Below are 22,536 nucleotides of genomic sequence, written 5' to 3' on the forward strand. Positions count from 1 at the left end.
GCACAATTTTTTGTATTACAGAAGTTGAATTTTTTTTAATTGTGTCATTGTTTTTCCCTAATTAATATCATTTAAACCAAATTAGTTTTGAAGTCTTCTACAAAATACTGCAAAATACAGCAGTTTACTAATATATTTACATCACTGATGGATTGTTAAACAACACATACTCGTTGAATAAAACAGTGGATATACTCGTAGAAGCTTGTAATTATGTACAGCAGTTTTTTTATGAAAGGAATTTTTTAGGAAAGGATTTTTGGGTAACCCATCTATCTCTATCTCTTGAAGCGGACTTGTAAATATTTATGTTTGTCCTTTCCCCTTTAGGATTAATGAATAACATTGATTGACAGCTCTAAGATTTACAGATTACTTTTGCGTGTTCCGAGACTCCATGACGGATGTGCTGGAAATATTATGCGAATTATAAAAGATTGTTATCCCTCAGGACCGTCTCCGCGACATTCTGTCTCAATGGAACCATCTCTTGGATGTGGTCTCACTGCGCAAGAATCGCCTGGACGCGGCCGTGCGCTATCACCAATTGTTCGCTGATGCGGACGATATCGACAACTGGATGTTGGACACGCTCAGGTCAGTTTGTTCATCTCATAAATACACATGAAATCATTGGAATGTGATAAGATATTTTCACTCTAACTTTGAGATTTAGAGAGAAATTTAATAGCACTGTCAATGTGAAATTGAAGTTTTAACCAAAAGCGTCGGCCCAAATACTATACGCCCCAGCACGGCTAGCATAGGCAGGGGACAATTATATTCCCGGGGAAAGTATAGTATATAGTATCTTCACCCACAGCTATTTCAACTCTTTAAGCACGGGCGCACAAGTGGAAATAATATCCAAATTATATATGTTTAATAATAAACGGGGGTCAACTTCTCCAATTCCATGTTCCCGTAATTTACGGTAATTACATCCCTTGTAAGGGGATATAATCGGGGGACATAATTTTTGTCTACAGCCTGTGGTAGCCCTGCAGATGTACATTGGTAAAAAAACAAAACTCCCGCACATATGTGTGCTGTGGCCGCTTTTTGTCGGTTTTTTTGTAGGAAATGTGTTCCAATATTCGCTATACAATTACACTTTGGGTTTAGCTCCATTTTTTGCCCACATCGAGAGAACATATTTTGTTCAATAGCGCTACGATGATATCAAAAGTGGACGAAAAGAAAACGTTCCGATTTTTCTTTTTTAATAAAATGATGGCCACTCAGTATATTAAAAGCACTTTCAGCAACATCAAAACTAGATTTAGATTCGAGTACCCATGGAAAAATTATCGTGTCTAAGTAAAATGGACCTTGTCCTCGTTTTCATATCGTAAATTCTCTACTGCTGTAGATGTGTGTAAAAATATAAGTTTTCATCAAGTTAAATTTACTTAATTTATTTATTTTATTAGGCAACTAAAACAACTCACAATTGTAACTTAGTCTTAATTCTTATGAGGCATACAATTTATATTCTTATTGTAAGTGTATCTAGCTGCACAGTGTAAATAAAGATTTTTTTTTTTTTAATTAAGGGGTTTTACGTAGCACAAAATCTACGTTATGCTGTTAAAGAGCTAGTTGTTTCAGAATCTAATTCTAATGGTATTGTCCATAGATTGGTTTCATCCGAAGATACTGGTGTGGATGAGGCTCAAGTGCAAAGCTTGCTGAAGAAACACAAGGACGTAACTGACGAGTTGAAGCACTACGCTAACGTCATCCAGCAACTTAAACAACAGGTATACTTTATTTGGTTCAAAATTGCTACTAGTTAGCAGTGATATGTCAAAATGGTTGTGTGAAATATCTATTAAGGTTAGCGATTTTACTGAATGCATAATATATGAATTGACTAACTATGGCTTATCCGCCTTTTATGCGCGGGTAGGCTCGTAGATACTGTAGTATACTTTGAAGTGATTAAAGTACAGAAACCGAAGCATTGGTGTAAAATAATTTAAAATTTATAACATCTTTTTATGTTTTAAAACAAAAACAGATTTGAGAAACGGTATTAAAACTTTGTTAATGATCGTTGTTAGAAAACTTTTATCCTCATTTACTTTTGCCATTTCCATTAAGTTTTAGTAATTAGATATCTTTCATCCATCTGCTACTCCTTATATATTTTCCACTCAGTTCTAAGCAATGTCGATTTTTGTTGTAATTTTCTAAATCAATTTGATGAAAAGTTTTTTTTAATATTTCTTTAATCAGGCAAGCGAACTGAGTCCCGAAGATGCGAACAGCGGTGAAGTTCGCGAGAGACTCGCCGCAATAGACGCACGACACGGTGAATTGGCTGAACTAGCCCGACTTCGCAAACAGAGGCTTCTCGATGCCTTGTCGCTCTTCAAACTGTTGGCCGAAGCCGATGCCGCGGATCAATGGATAGCAGAAAAGGACCGCATGCTCGATACAATGCTCCCACCAAAGGACATCGATGACGTTGAGATTATGAAGCATAGGTAAGTTGATATAAAAAACAATCAGGAATTTTAAAAGCAGAATCGTCTTGACACGTCATTCCTCGTATCGTCGCTGAAGCAAATTCCGCTAAAAATTAGACATCTCGAGACAATTTTACCAACCAAGGACATTCAACATTCTCAATGTATCTATTATGAAGCATAGTTGACATATTCTAGAACGTACCAGGAGTTGTTTGTTGTTGGACTAAGTGAATAAAGGCTACTTGACGCTTTGTAATCTGGATAGAAGCAGGCGTTACTTTGCGGAAATCCTTAGCTTAATTTGCTATACTCCGCGAACAGCAGGAAAATCTGTATGGTGTAATTTATAATTTCTACGCACGTTTCGTCTCCGAAACCGGAGCATCCTCAGGAGATGTTGTCTTTACAATGAATAATTGTTAACTTGATGTTGACTTAGGACGAGGATCTGTTTGGTGTGGAGTATACAGATTGAACAAATTATAAATTACACCAAAACAGATTCTCCTGCTGTTCGCGGAGTTTAGCAAATTAAGCTTAATTTTCATAAGCTTTTTAATTTGTCAAACCATCGAGTTTGACGAAGCCAATGCTGCGAATTAATAGATTAGTGGATTCAATTCTGCCACCCAAGTGCATTGACGATGAAATTTGAGGAATACGAAAACATTTTCTTTTCTAAAACAAAGCAGAGAGTTTTGTCTCTTTATATTCTGAACGAGATTAACTAAGTTAACAGGGGTTATTCGTTTTGTCTTTATTCGGACCATTAAATTTGCCCTGGGCCGATAGATAACTTGATATAATTCTGCTATCCAATCATACTTGGGACTATAAACAAGTTAGTTGTCATCTTTGTAAAACAACACATAAATAGAAAGCATTTTCAGTACTCCAATAATAATGTATATTACTTACTTTATTCTCTAAAGCCTGTACAATAATAAAATCTGTAGACGAGTATCGGATATTAGGACGCGGGAGTCGAAAACAATGCAATTCATTTCGAATTTATTTTTAAAATTAAAGTTATCACACGCATAAACGCAATGTGGATAAAAACAGCTATTACTAAATAAAAATAAATGCTTGATTGAGCTTGAGTGTTGGTTTTTCCTTGTAGCGCAACGAGAGTAACAGATCGACGTGATTTCATATGGCCAACAGAATTACATAGGCTCATTTTTATTCCGGTAAATTCACGGTTTCCATGCGATAGATCAAGAGCGTAATTCTGTTATTACCTGTTAATGGGAAAATGACTGAATGATTGTTCTTAAATATTCTGGAGACTTAAAGTAGAGTATCTTAGAGTAGATTATATTTTTTAGATATGACGGTTTCGACAAGGAGATGAACGCGAACGCGTCACGAGTGGCCGTTGTCAATCAACTGGCCAGACAACTGATCCACGTGGAACACCCTCAGGCGCCGGCCATTCAAGAGCGACAGACAGAGCTGAACAACGCTTGGAGTACGCTCAGAGAAAAGGTATGATCCCTTGTTGTTGTAGATGGTAGCTGAAAATCACGTCATCGTGGGTTCGGGCGAGCGCGAACCTTGGCCATGAGTTGTGCCGCAGGAAACGGAGACGTCATCCACAAGAGTGTCATTTGTGAGGCTTGACCTTGACCTTTGAACTAATGAAACGTTTGCTTGTATAATATGTAAAGTTATATGTTTCTTGTAACAGGCGGAGGGCAAGAAAGACGAACTGAAGTCCGCGCAAGGAGTGCAGACATTCTACATCGAGTGCCGCGAGACAGTGTCATGGATCGAGGACAAGAAACGCATCTTGCAACAGACCGACAACCTAGAGATGGATTTGAATGGTAAGTAAGACTGTGTTATAATAAAACATCAGCAAAAACAAGATTGGTTCTCGCGATGGATCATTTACACCTCAATACAACACCAATGAATTCCTACAAACTTTATCTACGCAGCCAAGTAGCCACGGTCGAAGATTCCAATCCGAAAAATATTCAGAAATAATAATTATTCCATAGAGTAAAAATACAGTTTTGATATTCATTCGAGATTTGATAATTTGACATATTTTGATTGTTTCAAATATGTAAATGAATTTGTGCTAATTAAGATTTGCATTCATAGATTGTGACTAAACTCATACACCAACATTTATTTGCATAAAAATGTTTTAGGCAAATAAACGAATTAAAATAATAATTATCTCGGCCTGATATCTAAGCCAGGATTTACCTCTTATAAGCCCACAGTGCTCACCAAAAACTTTATATTTTTTACTTAGAACTATTCTGTCATAGGTGTTATGACCCTACAACGTCGCCTATCGGGTATGGAGCGCGACCTGGCCGCTATCGAGGCGCGTATTACGTCACTGCAGAACGAAGCGAGCGCTGTGGAGGATGAGCATCCAGACGAAGCTCGTCTCATCCGCGAAAGAATTCACACTATTACTGAAATCTGGGAGCAACTCACACAGATGGTGAGTAAATCTGTTTTTCTATAAATTTAATATATTGTACCCAGCCAACTTCGTTCCATCTAGACAACCACCATCTACTAGTAATCTAAATTCTTAATCTTAACTTTCTTGATATTGAATCAGGGTGATTCGTCTCATGATGCAAACAAGACACAAACAATATTCAAATCGGATATGCCATTTTGATTGTAATTCACATTTGTTTCAGTGGGAAGTTAGGAATAAATACACTCAATATTTAAATACACTCGCAAGTAAATTCTTATACGAATTTTTATTTTACCATATACGTATTTATAGTATAAATAAATTCATCATTAACAATAATTTCACCTAATTTAAAGTTATATGTGTCTTATCGGGACACGGTTAGAGAATGCCTAATATTGATTGGCGGTGGTCAAATGGCATCATTTGGGTTTCGTGGCTTGCTCAACTTCCTGATGAATAGGCAACCCGCCAGCCAAGAGTGAAGATTTCTATCATCTTACGTAAACGTTTTTTGGTATCTTGCTATATACCAAAAAACGTTTTTTGAATGTAACAAAACATTGACAGCCTGGCTGAAGACACTAACCTATGAAGAAACTGAGGCGCTTCTTCAGTTTATTTCTATTTAAAATGTAATGGATATAGACGCACTTAATAACATGTACACACACACTCACACACAAACACACACTCACGCGCGCACACACACAAACATTTTACACACCATACACACCAAGACACACTACTCAATCGTTTTATTTTAATTTTATCTTGTTTTTGCTATGGAAGAGTAAGGCCTCCTGACACAGGTATTTTGATGCTTACTAGGAGGTCTTCACAACATGTATCATTTACAATGTAAGAAACGAAATAAACGATTTTTATTTTTTATTTTATTTTATCTTGTTAGTTAAATTACACCAAACAATTAGGATTTCTGTAAAACCCTAACACATATGTTATCTGAGAAAAACAGGCCTATTCTAAGGCCTAGTGTTGAAAACAGGATTGAATTGGCTGGTTATGATTTAAGAATTTGATAACTTTAAAGCCAAATGTTTCTCTTTTGTAAACAGCTCAGAGAACGCGACTCGAAGTTGGAAGAGGCCGGTGATTTGCACCGATTCTTACGTTCGGTGGACCACTTCCAGGCCTGGCTTACCAAGACCCAGACCGATGTCGCCTCCGAGGGTAAGACTCAATTTTTTTGACACACAACACATGCAACATTTTAAGATATCTACATGAAATTTATTCGATCCAATATTCTAGGATTTTAGCTCGAATATTTCCTCTGTAGCTGAATAAATTAAATTTGATGTTATTTTATCAGTAAGAAAGAAATTATTTTTAATAGATATACCAGCAAGTTTGCCGGAGGCCGAGAAGTTGCTATCTCAGCACCAGACCATTAAGGAGGAAATCGACAACTACACCGACGAATTTGCCAAGATGATGGAATATGGAGAGAAGATTACTGCCGTAAGTTTCTCGATTCTTTCTCAATCTTATAAATTGTCGTTAGTCTTAAAAGTTTCGATTTAAAGCTATGTTTGAAGATTTTTTCAATAAGTCAGCTGTTTAATATTTGTAAAATCTCCCTTAGGACCCATCTACACAAGACGATCCTCAGTACATGTTCCTGCGAGAGCGTTTGAAGGCTTTACGCGAGGGATGGGCTGAATTGCAACAGATGTGGGAGAATCGCCAACAGCTTTTGACACAGAGCTTAGAGTTGCAGCTTTTGCAGCGTGACGCCAGGCAGGCTGAAGTGTTGCTTTCGCACCAGGAACACAGGTGAGGATGGATCATTTAGGTCTATAAAACAAGCTGTATTTTAATCCATTAGATGAAGCATAGGGTACACTAAAAGTTTCATTTTTAAATTATCTGTCTTTGTTGTTAGGATTGCCAAGGCCGAGCCACCGGCAAACCTAGAACAGGCCGAAAACACTATAAAGGAACACGAAGCATTCTTAACTACCATGGAGGCTAATGACGATAAGATTAACTCGGTTGTACAGTTTGCCAACCGACTTGTCGAAGAAAGACACTTCGACGCCGACAAGATCCAACGCAAGGCTGAAAGTATCAGAGGAAGGCGAGACTCGAACAGGGAAAAGGCGATACAGCAGATGGAGAAACTGCAAGATCAACTGCAATTGCACCAATTCCTCCAAGATTGCAATGAGCTCGGCGAATGGGTTCAAGAAAAGAACGTCACCGCCCAGGACGACACGTACCGCTCCGCCAAAACGATCCATTCTAAATGGACGCGCCATCAAGCATTCGAAGCCGAAATTGCGGCGAATAAGGAACGTCTCTTTGCTGTACAGAACGCGGCAGAGGAACTAATGAAACAAAAGCCCGAGTTCGTTGAAGTTATCTCACCCAAGATGCACGAGCTTCAAGATCAGTTCGAGAACCTTCAAACAACGACTAAAGAAAAGGGCGAGCGACTGTTCGATGCCAACCGTGAAGTACTGCTCCACCAGACCTGCGACGATATCGACTCCTGGATGAACGAGCTCGAGAAGCAAATCGAGAACACAGACACCGGCACTGATCTGGCATCTGTCAATATTCTTATGCAGAAGCAACAGATGATAGAGACTCAGATGGCCGTGAAGGCTAAGCAGGTGACCGAGCTCGAAACTCAAGCGGAGTACCTGCAAAAGACCGTACCCGATAAAATGGAAGAGATAAAGGAGAAGAAGAAGTTAGTAGAACACCGTTTCGAGCAGCTGAAAGCGCCTCTCCTGGATCGCCAGCGTCACTTGGCCAAGAAGAAAGAAGCGTTCCAATTCCGTCGCGATATAGAGGATGAGAAGTTATGGATCCACGAGAAGATGCCATTAGCGACCAGTACTGACTACGGCAACTCATTGTTCAATGTACAAATGCTGCAGAAGAAGAATCAATCGTTGAAAACGGAGACTGATAACCACGAGCCGAGAATATTGACGGTCATCTCCAACGGACAGAAACTCATTGACGAGGAGCATGAAGATGCGCCTGAATTTAAAAACCTTATTGAGGAACTCACCGCGCGGTGGCGAGAACTTAAAGGTAAGATTTTGAATTATTTCGTATAGTTACAGTACAGTTTACAACATTTTTTTATTGACGAGTCTAAAGCTTTCCAAAAGCTACAAAAACAAGTTTGTATAAAGTATGTTTGTGTTTGTAGATGCCATCGAACAACGTAAGGATAATCTGGCTCAGTGGGAGAAGGCTCAACAGTATCTGTTCGATGCTAACGAGGCCGAAGCTTGGATGAGCGAGCAGGAACTGTACATGATGGTCGAAGATCGCGGTAAAGACGAGATCTCCGCGCAGAACCTGATGAAGAAACACGAGATATTGGAACAGGCGGTCGATGACTACGCACAGACTATCAGGCAATTGGGAGAGACAGTTCGCCAGTTGACTAGCGAGGAACATCCATTAAGGTACATTTTATTATATTACAGCCAATATATAACGTATTGTGGTGAATAATAATGGTTTTATTTTTATTAGACTGAATGTCAACCACTTAAGGAAGCCACCATTCACCTATAAATTTTCAAAATTTACTAGTCGTTCCTGCGATGAATAAAAAATGATGTGTAGTATAAACGGTAGTATTGTTAACGACTGTTAAAATCCTAACTAATTTAGGCTACTTTTATCCCTGAAAAAAAGCAAAATAACAACGGAGGTAGACTGAAATGGAACGTGCGCGTGTGTCCAAATATTACATGTCTTAGCATTTTATGGAAAGACACACTTTATTTAAATATTGCACTGTTCTATATTCATGCTCGGTGTCTTATCATTTTTAAAATTACTAAGCGAGCTAAACCGCAAAAAAGGTGTGACGTTTTGATGTCAGATAAAACTTGCAAGTAGACGGTAAAGTAATAATCTACCGTGTATGTTTTCAACAGTGAACAAATCTCAGTAAAGCAGTCTCAAGTAGACAAACTGTACGCTGGTCTTAAAGACCTGGCTGGTGAGAGACGCGCCAAGCTCGATGAGGCGTTGCGGCTGTTCCAACTTTCGCGCGAAGTTGATGACTTGGAGCAATGGATCACGGAGCGGGAGTTGGTTGCCAGTTCTCAGGAATTGGGTCAGGATTACGACCATGTGACGGTGAGGAGAATATTATGGTTTATTTATTTATTTAGTACTAAATAAGTGTCATAATAATTAACAAGGAAACAATTATTATTTCTATAACAGATCCTAGACTATTATACGTTATCTTAAATGGATTGAGTGATATAGGTCTGAGTGGTGAAATGATAGCTGTATATCGATACAAAGATAGCTGTATAAGAGACAAAAAATACATAAATAAAAATACATTGCCCCTTCATAGTTGTATATGAAAAAAAAAAATTGACGTTTTAACCGCATTTCCATATTATCAGATACGTGTGTATCCATAAAAATGCACGCTCTCATCTCACACCAGAATAAAAATAATATGAAGTACCTGAAATATTTTGTTTTTTTTTAGTTGCTATGGGAGAGATTCAAGGAGTTTGCGCGCGAAACTCAAGCGGTGGGTGCCGAACGCGTAGCGACCGCGGAAAGGATTGCCGACCAGATGATCGCTATGGGACACTCGGACAACGCCACCATCGCTCAGTGGAAGGAGGGTCTGCGCGAGACCTGGCAAGACCTGCTTGAACTTATTGACACGAGAACACAGGTATGTTAGAGGAGGGAATGACGGACGGATGTATAGAGCGACACACCATATTACTATAATAATAATTCCATTTTTGTAATATAGTGTATTTTACATATACCTTTTAAGTCGAATATTTAAGATGGAAATAGCTTCAATATACCGGTCCGTCCAGTGGACGAAATTATAAAGGGAAATTAAAATATGTTCGTCACTAGTATTTCAGGCAGAGGTATCCTCTCTAAAAGAAAAAAGATATGAAGAGCTTAGACCATCCATGATACTCCTATGTGGCTGTCGAAAAATTATTATCGCTCGTTAGTTGTTATAACCGGGACCGCCTACTTAACGCACGTTTTCTTACTCTTCTGGCTGGTCTTAGATCACGTAGTCAAGTCTTTTACTTACAAGTTTCTTGGAAGAATATTTTACTACATGACGCGTCACCATAAGCAATATACACAGTGGCGTGCACTTCATACATGCACAAAAGCACTACATACCCTAAAATCTTTGTATAACTCATAAAGGGGAAGGATTTTTATTTTTTTTTGCCATCTTCCTTCTTTATGCATACCCTGGTCAAAAACCCTGTGCACGCCACTGAATATACATATAAATAAGACTGCTGTAAGAGTCGCGAAGCTAAAGTGGCAATGGACATTGGGGTCTCAAGGTGCTGGAATGGCGAACACGCACCGCTAAACGCAGTGTTGGTAGACGACCGACAAGGTGGACGGATGACATCAAGCGGCTCAGGACCGTTGATTTTGGCACTCCATACAAAATACCTTTGTCTAGCAGTGGTCATCAAATGGTTAGAGTGATAATGATGATGAACACTGCCTTCGAACTTCTGTGCCTTATTAACTTTTGTAACGTGTTCATAAACTGTTTTATCTAGATGCTGGCTGCGTCGCGAGAGCTGCACAAGTACTTCCACGACTGCAAGGACACTTTGCAGCGCGTCAATGAAAAGGCACGCGGAGTTAGCGAGGAGCTGGGCCGTGACGCTATCAGTGTCGGTGTGCTGCAACGCAAACACCACAATTTTATGCAAGATCTAAGCACTTTGCAACAACAGGTACGCTGTAAGGCCCTCTATTCCAACGTTAAATTTAAAGTTACTGTCCTGCAGCAGCAAAAACCTAGGTCAAGCCACGAGAAAGCTGAAGGGTTCATATGATGGTTGCTGGGGCCGAAAAGTTTTAGAGTAGACATTGTTTACAGGTGTGAAGCGCCCTACACGATTAAGGCCACTTTCTTTCAAGAACAAGGAACTAAATGTTTAGAATCTAGAAATTTTAATTTAAAATGCCATTTTAATGTTAAGTGCCGTTGGTTTAATAATTGGGTCATTTTCTCAGATTCGTATCGCATTAAAGTATGATTATTAGGTGAATTGCTATTCTACAAGTAAATGGGATGACTTAGCAAGTATGAACTTACCTTATGAGGTTTATGAATGCTTCCGTCACCTATTCTGGATATAGCTTATCTAATAAAGATTTTTAGCCTCTCTTCTCATGGAACTAAAGTGGACACTTGCATCTAATGCGTGTTGCAGACCAAAAGTTATGCTAAGTTAGTTTATTATTGATTTCTTAAATTATTACCTATTGTCCAGGTCGAGGCGATAAGCGCAGAATGCGCACGTCTGGGCGCTTCGTATGCAGGCGACAAGGCGGCCGAAATTACACGACGCGAGGCGGAAGTAGCCGAAGCTTGGCGAGCGTTACAGGCCACCTGCGCCGCTCGACGCGCAAAGTTAGAAGACGCAGACCATCTGTACCGGTTCCTGAACATGGTGCGGGATCTGACCTTGTGGATGGACGATGTAGTACGCTCGATGAACACCGGAGAGAAGCCACGGTAAGCGACTAAGTGATTTAAGGGCAACATATTTTTGTGAAACTAGGCCCTTTTCAGTTTGCGTGCAGGACACGTATCCGAAACATATAAAATTCAAAGGGCATTTATTTCAAGTAGGCCTAATATAAGCACTTTTGAAAAGACAAGCCAGTCTGTGTGTAGTGACTCTACCACCGGTTCGGAAGGCAGATTCTACCGAGAAGAAGCCGGCATGAAACTCATCAGTTGCTCTTTTCCAACATCATATAGGCTACGTATTCAATATTGTTGATGGATGCAACATACATCATGTAATCCTGGTGTAACATAAATAATTCTTGCTAACTTTATCAATAACTTTGGTTTTATTATTGTCATGTTAACAAACGTAAAACTTTTTGCAAATCTTCGGGGTGGTGAGCTCTTTGAAACATACGAAAGAAGTTTGTATTCATAAAAGTAGTTATAAAGTATGAAAAACTATTTGAATATGTTCTAGATTTAAATTTAAACAATGCTATTTTACATTTTAATTTAAATTTTATTAAGGATCCTTGTAACATCAAAATCTGCCAAGATTTGGATGTAACAAGCTTACGAAACGAAAGATGGGCAATAAATTACATATTTACACTTAGCAGTATTGTCCCATATCGGAAAACATACAATTCTACTTTGGCTAGAAATTTTGAGTGAGTTATACGGATTCTGCAATGTTTATAATTTTTTTTGAGATCATACAATTGCATGAAAATAACAACCCAAATGTCATATTACAGCGATGTAAGTGGCGTTGAGCTGCTTATGAACAACCACCAATCGCTGAAGGCGGAGATCGAGACCCGCGAAGACAACTTCACAGGCTGCATCAGTTTGGGCCGCGAGTTGTTGGGAAGGCAACATTATGCGTCCCCGGACATCCGCGACAAGTTGCTGCAACTTACCAATCAGAGAAATGCGCTATTACGCCGCTGGGAGGAACGCTGGGAGAACTTGCAGCTTAGTAAGTCTTTTTATCCAATTCCGACTATTCCTGAGGGTCTGTCTGACTGCCTCGTTGGTCTACTGGTAAGCATGTTCGATCGTGAATTTTAAATAAATGGTACATTTCTAAACGTCCTCATTTTGTTACACAGGAAACTAAAACGAACTAATGTTTGTTTCAAAGCTTTACTTTACTTGCACACACATTATATACAAAGTAAACACATATACAGAAGAAACTAAGAATAGAAAATAGAGTGTGCAAAGTCGGTCTTATCACTAAAGCGATGACTTTCTTTCTCATAAAATTTTATACTGCACTCATTTCAGTTTGGCGTACACCTTACCATATTATTCACTTGACGCCTAATGATGTAGAATAAAACTTTATTCATTTATTATTGTTTGGTTGATACTTCAGCTGTATGTATTGTGCACCATATTTCGTCCTTGGAAATGCATTAATAAATAAACTTACGTGCACAGTCTTGGAGGTGTACCAATTCGCCCGCGACGCTGCGGTGGCTGAAGCGTGGCTGATCGCGCAAGAACCCTACCTAATGTCTCAAGAGTTAGGACATACTATAGACGAAGTTGAAAGCCTCATAAAGAAACACGAGGCCTTCGAGAAGTCAGCAGCAGCTCAGGAAGACCGGTTCAGTGCTTTGCAGAGACTCACCACGGTAAGTGACGTGTAAATCTTTAAGCACATACTACATAACTACAAACAGGTCTAAGTTGGTCGGACTGAAGTGAGTCACGAGTGACTGCGCTGACAAACTTCGTATGTAATACGGGAATCTATTTCGGGGGGACCGAGTTTCGTCTCCCGCACACGCACCTCTAAGTTTTCGGAGATATAGACATAATTAAATATCACCTGTTTTAACCGATTATATATCACTTATTTTATCGGTGAATTAAAACCTCGTGAGGATACCTGCATGCGTGCACGGCTAACATAGGCAGTAGATATAAATTATATCGCCTGACAAGGGGTAAAATTTACCTGTCCCATCAGTCAAAGCTCGGCAACAGGGAAAGTTTAGCTCCGTTATTATTACACCTATACTCCAGGGGAAAAATGTCTCTTACCTTTGCTAGCCGTGCTGAGTGTTCTCAAAAGCGTTTAAAAATATTCTAAACCACACTTGGCCAGTATGGTGAACAGCAGCGTATGGCTTCCTCACTATGAGAGGACCCGTGCCCTGCATTCATAGTACAATGTTTGCTCGCTCGCCATCGAAGAGTTGTTTTCGAGTATAGAAATACCTGAACACCGGAGAAAACTTGATCTCATTTGCATTGTGTGGAAGCTCGCATTTGTCTACAATTATTTAGCTCTACAGAAATAACGCTCGTATATCAAAAATCACATGTACAGAATTTGCGACTCTAAAGCGAGAGACATTAGATCCATTTTACTTTGAAAATAAAGGGTTTGATTTTTGAAAAGGACCCCTCGATTGCGAGCGTGCAAATCTTGTTCTAAGGCTACAGTATTTATTAGGACATTGATATGTTTATAATTTTGATGATGGCTGAAATTCAAAAGTAGTGTGAGGTATGTGTGCGGGCGTCTGGGAAAGCTAACTTCAGACCGGCCAAATAAAATTGTGGGAAATGTATTATAGTGTAATGAATGGTGTCTGTGTAAAGTTGCTCGCTGATACTTGTACTATTATCTTTTCTTTACTTTATTTTCATTTAATCTGCTTGGTTTTCTTGCTTGGTAGTTGTGGTGTTGGTTTTCTTTTAATTTTCTTTTTCTTTTTCTTTAATTCACTATTAGCTTGAAAAGAATGCAGCAACGCTATGGCCCACTGAACAACCTTGGGATAATTATGACGAATCCTCCTTCATACTACAACCTCCACCTCCCTCTAAAAAGTTTTCTCCCCTGAACAAACACAAATCCTTTCCAGAACACAGCACATATGACTCCCCGCCCATAGGTGAAGTGGTTTATGAAATCATAAACTCCAGCGAGAAATATAAACTACCTGAAAAGTACGTAACAAGGAACTTGCGATTGAATTATTCACAAGCACCATTACAAAAAAACGATTCCTATCTTTGGTCGGCAGTTACGAACAAAAGCTTATCAACAATATCTGAAACCAGCAGTCCAAATACGCCTCTAAAAGCGCCTTTATCTCCAGATATATACAGTTCAGTTTTCTTTGAATACACCCCAGAAAATGAACAACGAAACGATAGGCTATCCTGCATAGATTTCATATTATGGGAAAGACTGTATTACCAACACGTTACTCCGAATGTATCGTTATTAAGGCGTAACAGTTCGACGTCTTCGAGGTCAAGCATAAAGGGGTTAATAAAAAGACTTTCATGGAGAAAGAGGTCTTCAGACAGTGAGCATAAGAGCGAAGACGCCGTGCTATCATTACCCGGTTTAACGAGTAGTTCGAAGGTAGTTAATGATTTAGGCAAAGAAATTAAATTGGTACCATTATCTTCTTCCCTTCTGCTCCTATCCCAAACACGCAGTTTACTGTACCCGGAGGGTGAATGGTACTATAGCTACTTGGATAGAGTAAGTTTGGCTGGTGGTATATTGCATGAGCTTTGTGTGTAATCTTTATGCATGATTTTATTAACGTATTATATTGAACTCTAGCTTTTACCTTTTATTACGTGTAATATTCGGGTTAAACTGTATCTCACATTTCATTGGACATCGTTGCACTTTATTCTACATTGGTGTTTAAATGTCTGTATACTTTCAAATTATATCTCACTTGGTTCTTTCCATTAAGAGTTGACGAGTAAGAAGTTAGGGTACAGCTAGTAAAGTAATAACAATAGTTTGTATATAAGCTTTATATTTCTAATAATGCGTCTACAACTACATATTCAAAATAGAGATATATTTCTGATGAACAAAGGGTATCGGATAACATACATACCCTTTGTCATAGTGGTTTGAAGCTAATAATTTGGTTCTTAACGGAAAAAAACCAAGCTTATAAAATTCACTTTACCTAATGTTAAACACGTGAAAACCAGTGTACTACTTAATAATGAGGAACTGAAACTGGAGGATACGACCGTTTTTCTAGGAATAAAGTTAGATTCTAAACCTCATGGAAATAATTTATCGAGATACCATACTTGAATAAAGATATTTTGACTATGACTTTGACTGTGACATATTAATAATGAATTACATACGTGACAATAATACGCTAATTTATTAAAATAATTTTGTAAATAAACAAAATATAATTATGGGAAACAAAAATGTATCAAGCTAAAAGCCTCACTAATACTAAACGTTCTGTGCTGTTGCTACGACTCAGCAAAGTAACGAAACAATATTAATTTTCCATCTCTTTCCGTTCAGTTTGAGGTGAAAGAGATGAAACGGCGTCAAGAAGCCGCCGAGGCCGCTGAAAGAGAGAGGCAGGAGCGTGAAGCGGCCGAAGCCGCCGCAGCGGTGGCCGCAGCACAAGATGCGGTCGACCGCGCCGCGTCGCCTGAACCGCAGCCGCAGGGTAAGTGGACGCACATCCTTGTCTCTCCATACACAGTTCGTTGGCCGATGTATCTTCAGAATATGCCCGCGCATTTTTATTTTCGTTTTTATGGATAGGTTTTCAGTGCCTTCACAATTAAACACTTTAATTGAAACTCATTCTGAGAGGAGTGGGTCGGTGATAAGTTGATAATGGTGATCGGTGATCGGCTATTTGCAAGGTGCTGTTAGTTAAAGTGTAACGAAACGAAACGCTGCATCACTATTTCAACGCTATGCTAAGTTTTTTAGCAAAGTCATATAACATGTTTGCAGATGGTAAATGTCTTATCTTTCGTTTGTTTTTTCTTGATTATTGATATGTTAGAAGTAAGAACTTCTCAAGCACTCTATAGGAGAAAAGTCTGAAATTTTTTGTTTTAGGTATCCAAATAGAATTTATAAAAACTACTCAAATCAAACTAGAATTAAAAAAGGTGTTTTGCAGTTTAGTGTTTTAAGAAAATATATATCTGAAGATGCATCGTTTCAATAATTTTGTAAAATTTAACATTATACTGTCAACTTTGACTTTATGAATTAAAAATTAGGAATTAAAAAATCTTTAATGTAATGAATAACTATACAATAGTGTTATAAGTTGAAAGGATGTGAAACGGAAAACGTTATTTTTATTGACTAGTGGAAAACACAAATTATTCAAAATTAACCACACTTCGAATCACGGATTGCAATGTAAGCACGCATGTCTTATTTCCTAGCACTATGAAGTATAACTTTTCAACAAATTAATAATGTTCATACTAATTCTCACCGTTCAAATGGTGAATGCTGCTTGCAGTCTGCAATAACACATTTTTTTATATAAATTTAAAAAGGAACAGAAAAATTTTATAAGACTGATTCAGCACTTTCGATAGTTATATCTATTACCAACTAAGACTTAGCACTTTCGCACAGCGACTAAGAAAGCCTTAAGTCTTACGGCGTCGCTTGCCGCTTTCCATGTGAATATTATCTCTTGCATCGCTTACTCGGTCCGCAAACGATATTGAACTTTATTTTTATACATTCAAAGATCATTATAAATAATATACTTCAGGTTATGTTCAGATGAAACTTGTTCTTTACTCAGACATACACGGGCTTCCCTGATTCTTGATAGCATTGAAATAGTAACAGTGCCCGAAATGCAATTAATGACGAGAAATTTGACACATCATGACATGCAACAACTTGTAATCACGATTCACGAGTGTATTACAGTAGATATCACGGTGAGTAGAAATAGTAACATGTGTAATGCATTTTAAGACTTTGACAACTCTTCATACAGAAATGTTACGTTTGACGTTACAATTTGAAAAAGTGAGTGTCTTAGAGCTTAATAGAAACAAAATGGAAAAAGAAGGAAAGTGTAAAATGCATTTTATGACATTGAACTAACGTCACTGGTGAATGTCACTTTTGACGTCATAAATTGTTGCGATTGTGTTACATTTAAAACTTAATAGCGGTGTTCTCAAGGCGCTGTACTTGATAAACGTTTGCTCATGTTTGATATTTTGAATGAATTATACCAAGTCAAGTACAAGTCTCCACACCTAGCAAGTGTCGATGGATTTCTAGTATCGACAACCGAACTCGAACGAACGAACTCTCGAGCTCGAGTTCTAAACAATTTGGAATCTACAAGCTATCTAGCTAATCTAGAGTTATTGCTTTTAACAAAAAAATATCAAAAATAATCTCTGACTTCTTTTCAGTTGCAATCATGATATTCCATTGATATTGAAATATAATTTACATCATAACAATGCAAAGACTGTCGATCACGATTGTCATAGTGTAATTAATTATGCCTCTTTTTTAAATTTATCTTAAAAAATAATTATGCGCCCGTACGAACAATGCCACTGGCATGATCCTCAACCTCAACCAAGCATGACAATGTCCAGGTTAATCGGACGGTATCGTGTTTCTTTAAACAACCATCAACACTTGCCAGATGTGCAAACTCGTACTAAAAGCCTGTACGGTTAGATGCATTATCACGGGTAGCAGTTTCGCTATCTGAACCAAGCCTCAATTGTATACATTCGTTCGCGGGCCGCGTTTCGCGTGCGAGACAAAAGGGGATGTAACTTACCGATGTGTTGTCCACACATGCACACGCGTAGTCGTAAGGAGAACATCCACTAAAGCGGCTGAGAAGGCCCAAGAGCGACCGCATTCCCAGCCAGGTAACAGAGCGCTTATTATAAACCTACCGATGTATAGATACCCGGCTGTACGCATGTGCTTATACATCGTAGTTAAAAAGTGGGTGTCCTTTAAATTTTGACGGGTTACACTGCGCTCTTAACTTAGTTACGCCACGGGGGTAGATTTGTTTTTTATTTTTCTGTTTAGCTTTTATAACCATTTTTTAATTAGGCTAGGAACTTCTTAGGATCATTTATTTAGTGATGCTATGCACAATTTTCTTTAGTGTCGCACTTTTTCTGTGTTCACGTATATTTTTCATTTAATAGGTGAGGGAATATCTGTCATATCCTTTATTTCTATGTTTTATATTTATGTAGACATTTTTCATATTCAACATCATGAATTTGGCCTGATTACATTTTGCATACATTGTTTCGTCACGCATAAACACATAATTATTAGATCAAAAATAAAAATAAAACATTTTAACACTTTGTTTTAACAAAATTAATTTATAGAATATTTTTTATTAAGTCTTTCCGTCCAGTTGTATATGAACATTTATTAATAGTAAAAAACATTGAATTTTTGTCATACTATTTTCATGTGTCGTTGTGTGTTTTTCTAGCGTATTTCCATTTGCAGCGTATTCTCATAGTATGAACACATGTATTTGAAAAAATATAAAAAAATTAGTTAATAAAATCTGTCATATAATCATGTGTCGTCTCTTATATTTGTCCTGTATTATTAGAATATAATACATATTTTATATATACATATATAAATATTATTTCCTTATATAAAGTCTCATGAGCTATTTCACGGTGATGGTTTGATACTTCCATTCTCTTTTCTGTCTTCTCGGCTTTAAATGTAACTTATATACTTATAATATATTATATTATATAACGTGCTGTTAATTTTAAACTGTGTTCTTCTCTTTCAACGATGCTGTCTTCGTAGAAGGTAGGTTTACCACACGGCCTAAAAGCGTGAGCCTTATCGCTTGTAATGTACCCTTCATAACATACGCACGGCTTTTATTTAGCTCGCTTCTCATGATTATTGTGCATGGTTGTTTTAGTTTCTATTATTTCTGCAGAAATTTTCGATTGTGTTTAAAATCCACTTTTATATGAGATTAATTAAGCAGATATGGTCTCATCTAAAACTGAACGCACCTCCTGTGTGTGACCGCATGTGATGCCTACTACATTAAGCTTGAAACATTTAGACGACGGGACCTTGCCCATTGGCGCCGCAAAACTGTTGAGCGGAATATGTCTCTGAAACGGTTTCGTAGTATGGCTTTACTATAACTGACATACCCTAACAGGTCAGCCCACTATCAAGTACCTGTACCGAGCACTGCACCGTCAGCAGTTTACGCAATCGTCGAGCCTCGGGGCCATAACTAGGACAGTGCATTTAGGGCCGCCACTCGACGCGTACTCATTATCAATATTATTATCAATTATTATCACTGGAAATACAGTGCACTTATCAATCTCTAGCAATCTCTATCATTTATCATCACTCCACATAGGACTACACCCCATACCATTAGAGTGTGATTACTGTTAAGTGCTAACTTGAAGGGAAATAAAATAAAAAAACCAGCTTTACTAAGCCAAGTTTATAGTATAATCTTTACACGCTTTCGAGTTGAAACAATCACGTTCGGTGAAATTGTCGTTCCGTTTCTGACAAGACAGTCTTAACTTACCTTTGGCACTTTTACTCAATAAGTGATAAACTTAACCGAATTATTTCGAAATAATTACTAATAAGTACTTTAAGTAGTTAAATAAACTAATCAATAAAAGTAGCAATAAAGTTAAGTAATATGTAATGTACTTATACGAAATGCATATTATTCAGAATGTGTAGGTATATGTGTCTTATTTATGTTATATTTGAACTGCCTGTATGTGAACGAAACTAAATGTACTTACAAAAAAATAGACATTAGTGAGCGTAGAATAAAAGAACGCCTATCAAAGCCTTTTCCTAAGTTTATTTTCACATAGAGGCAGTCTCTAGCATGTACTTACCCAAGCATGTACGCACGTAGCGTGTAGTGTAGTAGACGTAACTAGCACGTAGTATGCATGATGTACGCAGAGGCGCCTAGCCCCCCCGCCCCCGTGAGCTCGCCCCAAGTGAGCTCGTCCCCAGTGAGCTCGTCCCCGCCCCCCGCCGCCTCACCCCCGCTGCAAGACACGCCCCGTCCCTCCTCGTCGAAACAAACACCAGCCAAACCCGCACGCCTGTCCAGTGAGTATAACACCACTACACTTTATTGTATATTGTTCGATACTTTAACATGGTGTAAAATTGATTCGAAATCTAATACTTATTGTAATCTCACATTTATGTAACTCTCAGATTAATAAGAGACCAAAAGAAAATTGACCGAAGAGAGTTTAGCAAGTGCGGCATTTGTCGTGCTTAGTATTTTATTGAGTAAGTTAAGTAATGAAGTACTTACAGTCATATTCAAATTGTGTTGATTATGGGCTACATAAAAGGGCTAGATTGCGCAGCCGTAGATTCAGGTACTTTATAAAAAATACTCTAAGTACTTTAGATGGCATTATAATAGAAATAAATTCCCACAGAAGTAAAATTTGAATCAACTTTGACACCGCATTTGTAACGGTAAAATTGTAGTTAACATTTTAGATATGTTAATAAAGTAGTATTTTACTTTTTTACTAATACGCGCAGTGTATGTTCAATAGTGCATGAAAATCATATTTATAACATTTGTGTTTTCTGGTGTTTTATTAAGTGTAAAAAATTTCGTGTTTTTTGTACTTTAAATAATAATTTAGCATGTAATGCTTTTTGTTTTTTGCTGCGACGCAGTTTTGTTTTTTATGTTGCTTTGAATTATTTTTTCTTTTTTCCTCCCCTCCTTAACCCTCAATTTTTTATAATTTCCATTCCACCTTTTATCCTGAAATACGTCAATAATATCCTTGCACAATATTTATGCTTTTATTTATTACTCCTCATTATTTTTCAAAATCCTACATCAACACCTTATCCCATATTTGCTAAACTCTACAACATTGCCAATGACTCCTTCCATCTTGTCTGAAACAAACGTCTTCACCACACTTTTTCTTTGTCATACAAATCTCATCATACAAAACTTACTCAATCCTTTTATTTTCAACAATCTCTCCCACTCACTACACTCTTGCTCCATCTTTACCTCAACCTACCCTACCCGTCATATCATGACGTCAAATAGCTGCTGGTACGAGTTCTACGCCCGCAACGCCATCAACGTCCGGTAAGGTGAAGACGCGATCGCGAAGCAAGTCCCCCTTCAGAAGCTTCAGATGGCGTACGGCGAAGAAACTCCTCACTGGATCACACCATAGCGATGATGAAGGTACCCAAGATACTGAATAGAGGTGGATGGAGTTTTAGGAAGTCAGTGCAGATTGATAAATCTGTAAGCATACGTTTTAAAAGTGTGATTCAGGACACCCAAGCGTGTGGGCAGCAAGACTAAAAACTGGTTTGAAAATAACCGTTATTTATTGATGTTAACTCAGACTGAATCGAACTTCGTAACTAATTAATATGCGAGCCATATATTTCAAACCGCTCTTATACTAGTTTCTTGTAAGTGAACGTGGACTCACAGAGGTATGCTCATCGCTAAACTGCTTAGTGATTACCCCTACCGGTACTAAAAGTCCCCGGTTTTTCGACACTGGTTGGTAGGGAAAATGATTTTTCATTGCTCCCTCAAATGAAGATTACCTCCTGAATTAATACTTGGTTAAATTTTATCCCAGCAAATTCAAGGTTTTATGCAGGAATAACAATAACTGAATTCTGCGCAGATCAAGTCACGTGCAGAAGCTGTTAATGCGTTAAAATATTATTACCTGAAGATATATGGGTTCAAAAATATTAATGTATGATCTGGTTTAGTATCTTACTGTCTTCCTACAGCTTTGTTAAGCCCTGAAATATTCTTAGTTACAACTCCACATCTATTCCTTATCGAAACATAACTGTTCATTTTCGCGACGAATGCTTTGTGTGCTGATGTTTGCCCGCGCATGAGTTTTACTTGTTTCGTGTTTGTTTGTAATAAATTATTATTGTTTTAATAGACGACTTTCATTCGAACTAGCTTAGTTATGGCCGATTTGTATCAAACCTATCACTAGTGAACTTTTATGTTAGACAATTATTAATAGTAGATATTAAGATTTGGTATTTATCGTATTATTGATGTTGTTATATTTTTTATTCCAACTATTTATAGCTATTTTCTGGGATATTTTTTGCGTATTCCAGCGCAATGTTTACTTACTCTGGCTTTAAATTATTATTTTGTTAT

At 37.9% G+C, this 22,536-nt stretch overlaps 1 protein-coding gene across 13 annotated transcripts in view; it reads left to right on the forward strand.

Annotated features, from left to right (window-relative positions):
* The window catches only part of LOC120631396 (spectrin beta chain), an 84,054-nt gene that overhangs the window by 55,773 nt on the left and 5,745 nt on the right, over nt 1–22,536 (forward strand). For 3 of the 13 annotated variants that reach the window (XM_039900942.1, XM_039900943.1, XM_039900944.1), the window contains 21 exons: nt 452–597; nt 1,640–1,763; nt 2,242–2,492; nt 3,809–3,968; nt 4,171–4,309; nt 4,766–4,947; nt 6,015–6,129; nt 6,296–6,420; nt 6,545–6,735; nt 6,845–8,007; nt 8,129–8,390; nt 8,871–9,075; nt 9,446–9,640; nt 10,524–10,703; nt 11,247–11,491; nt 12,250–12,473; nt 12,941–13,137; nt 15,822–15,972; nt 18,134–18,196; nt 20,289–20,441; nt 21,427–21,570. In XM_039900942.1, coding sequence (XP_039756876.1) covers nt 452–597; nt 1,640–1,763; nt 2,242–2,492; nt 3,809–3,968; nt 4,171–4,309; nt 4,766–4,947; nt 6,015–6,129; nt 6,296–6,420; nt 6,545–6,735; nt 6,845–8,007; nt 8,129–8,390; nt 8,871–9,075; nt 9,446–9,640; nt 10,524–10,703; nt 11,247–11,491; nt 12,250–12,473; nt 12,941–13,137; nt 15,822–15,972; nt 18,134–18,196; nt 20,289–20,441; nt 21,427–21,570 — 4,615 coding nt within the window. Of the gene's footprint in view, nt 1–451; nt 598–1,639; nt 1,764–2,241; nt 2,493–3,808; nt 3,969–4,170; nt 4,310–4,765; nt 4,948–6,014; nt 6,130–6,295; nt 6,421–6,544; nt 6,736–6,844; nt 8,008–8,128; nt 8,391–8,870; nt 9,076–9,445; nt 9,641–10,523; nt 10,704–11,246; nt 11,492–12,249; nt 12,474–12,940; nt 13,138–15,821; nt 15,973–18,133; nt 18,197–19,127; nt 19,131–20,288; nt 20,442–21,426; nt 21,571–22,536 lie in introns of all 13 variants that reach the window. The other 10 variants (XM_039900947.1, XM_039900952.1, XM_039900946.1 and 7 more) reach the window with 10 other exon arrangements.

The sequence above is a fragment of the Pararge aegeria genome, chromosome 18 (genome assembly GCF_905163445.1).
Source record: "Pararge aegeria chromosome 18, ilParAegt1.1, whole genome shotgun sequence".
Lineage (NCBI taxonomy): Eukaryota > Metazoa > Arthropoda > Insecta > Lepidoptera > Nymphalidae > Pararge > Pararge aegeria.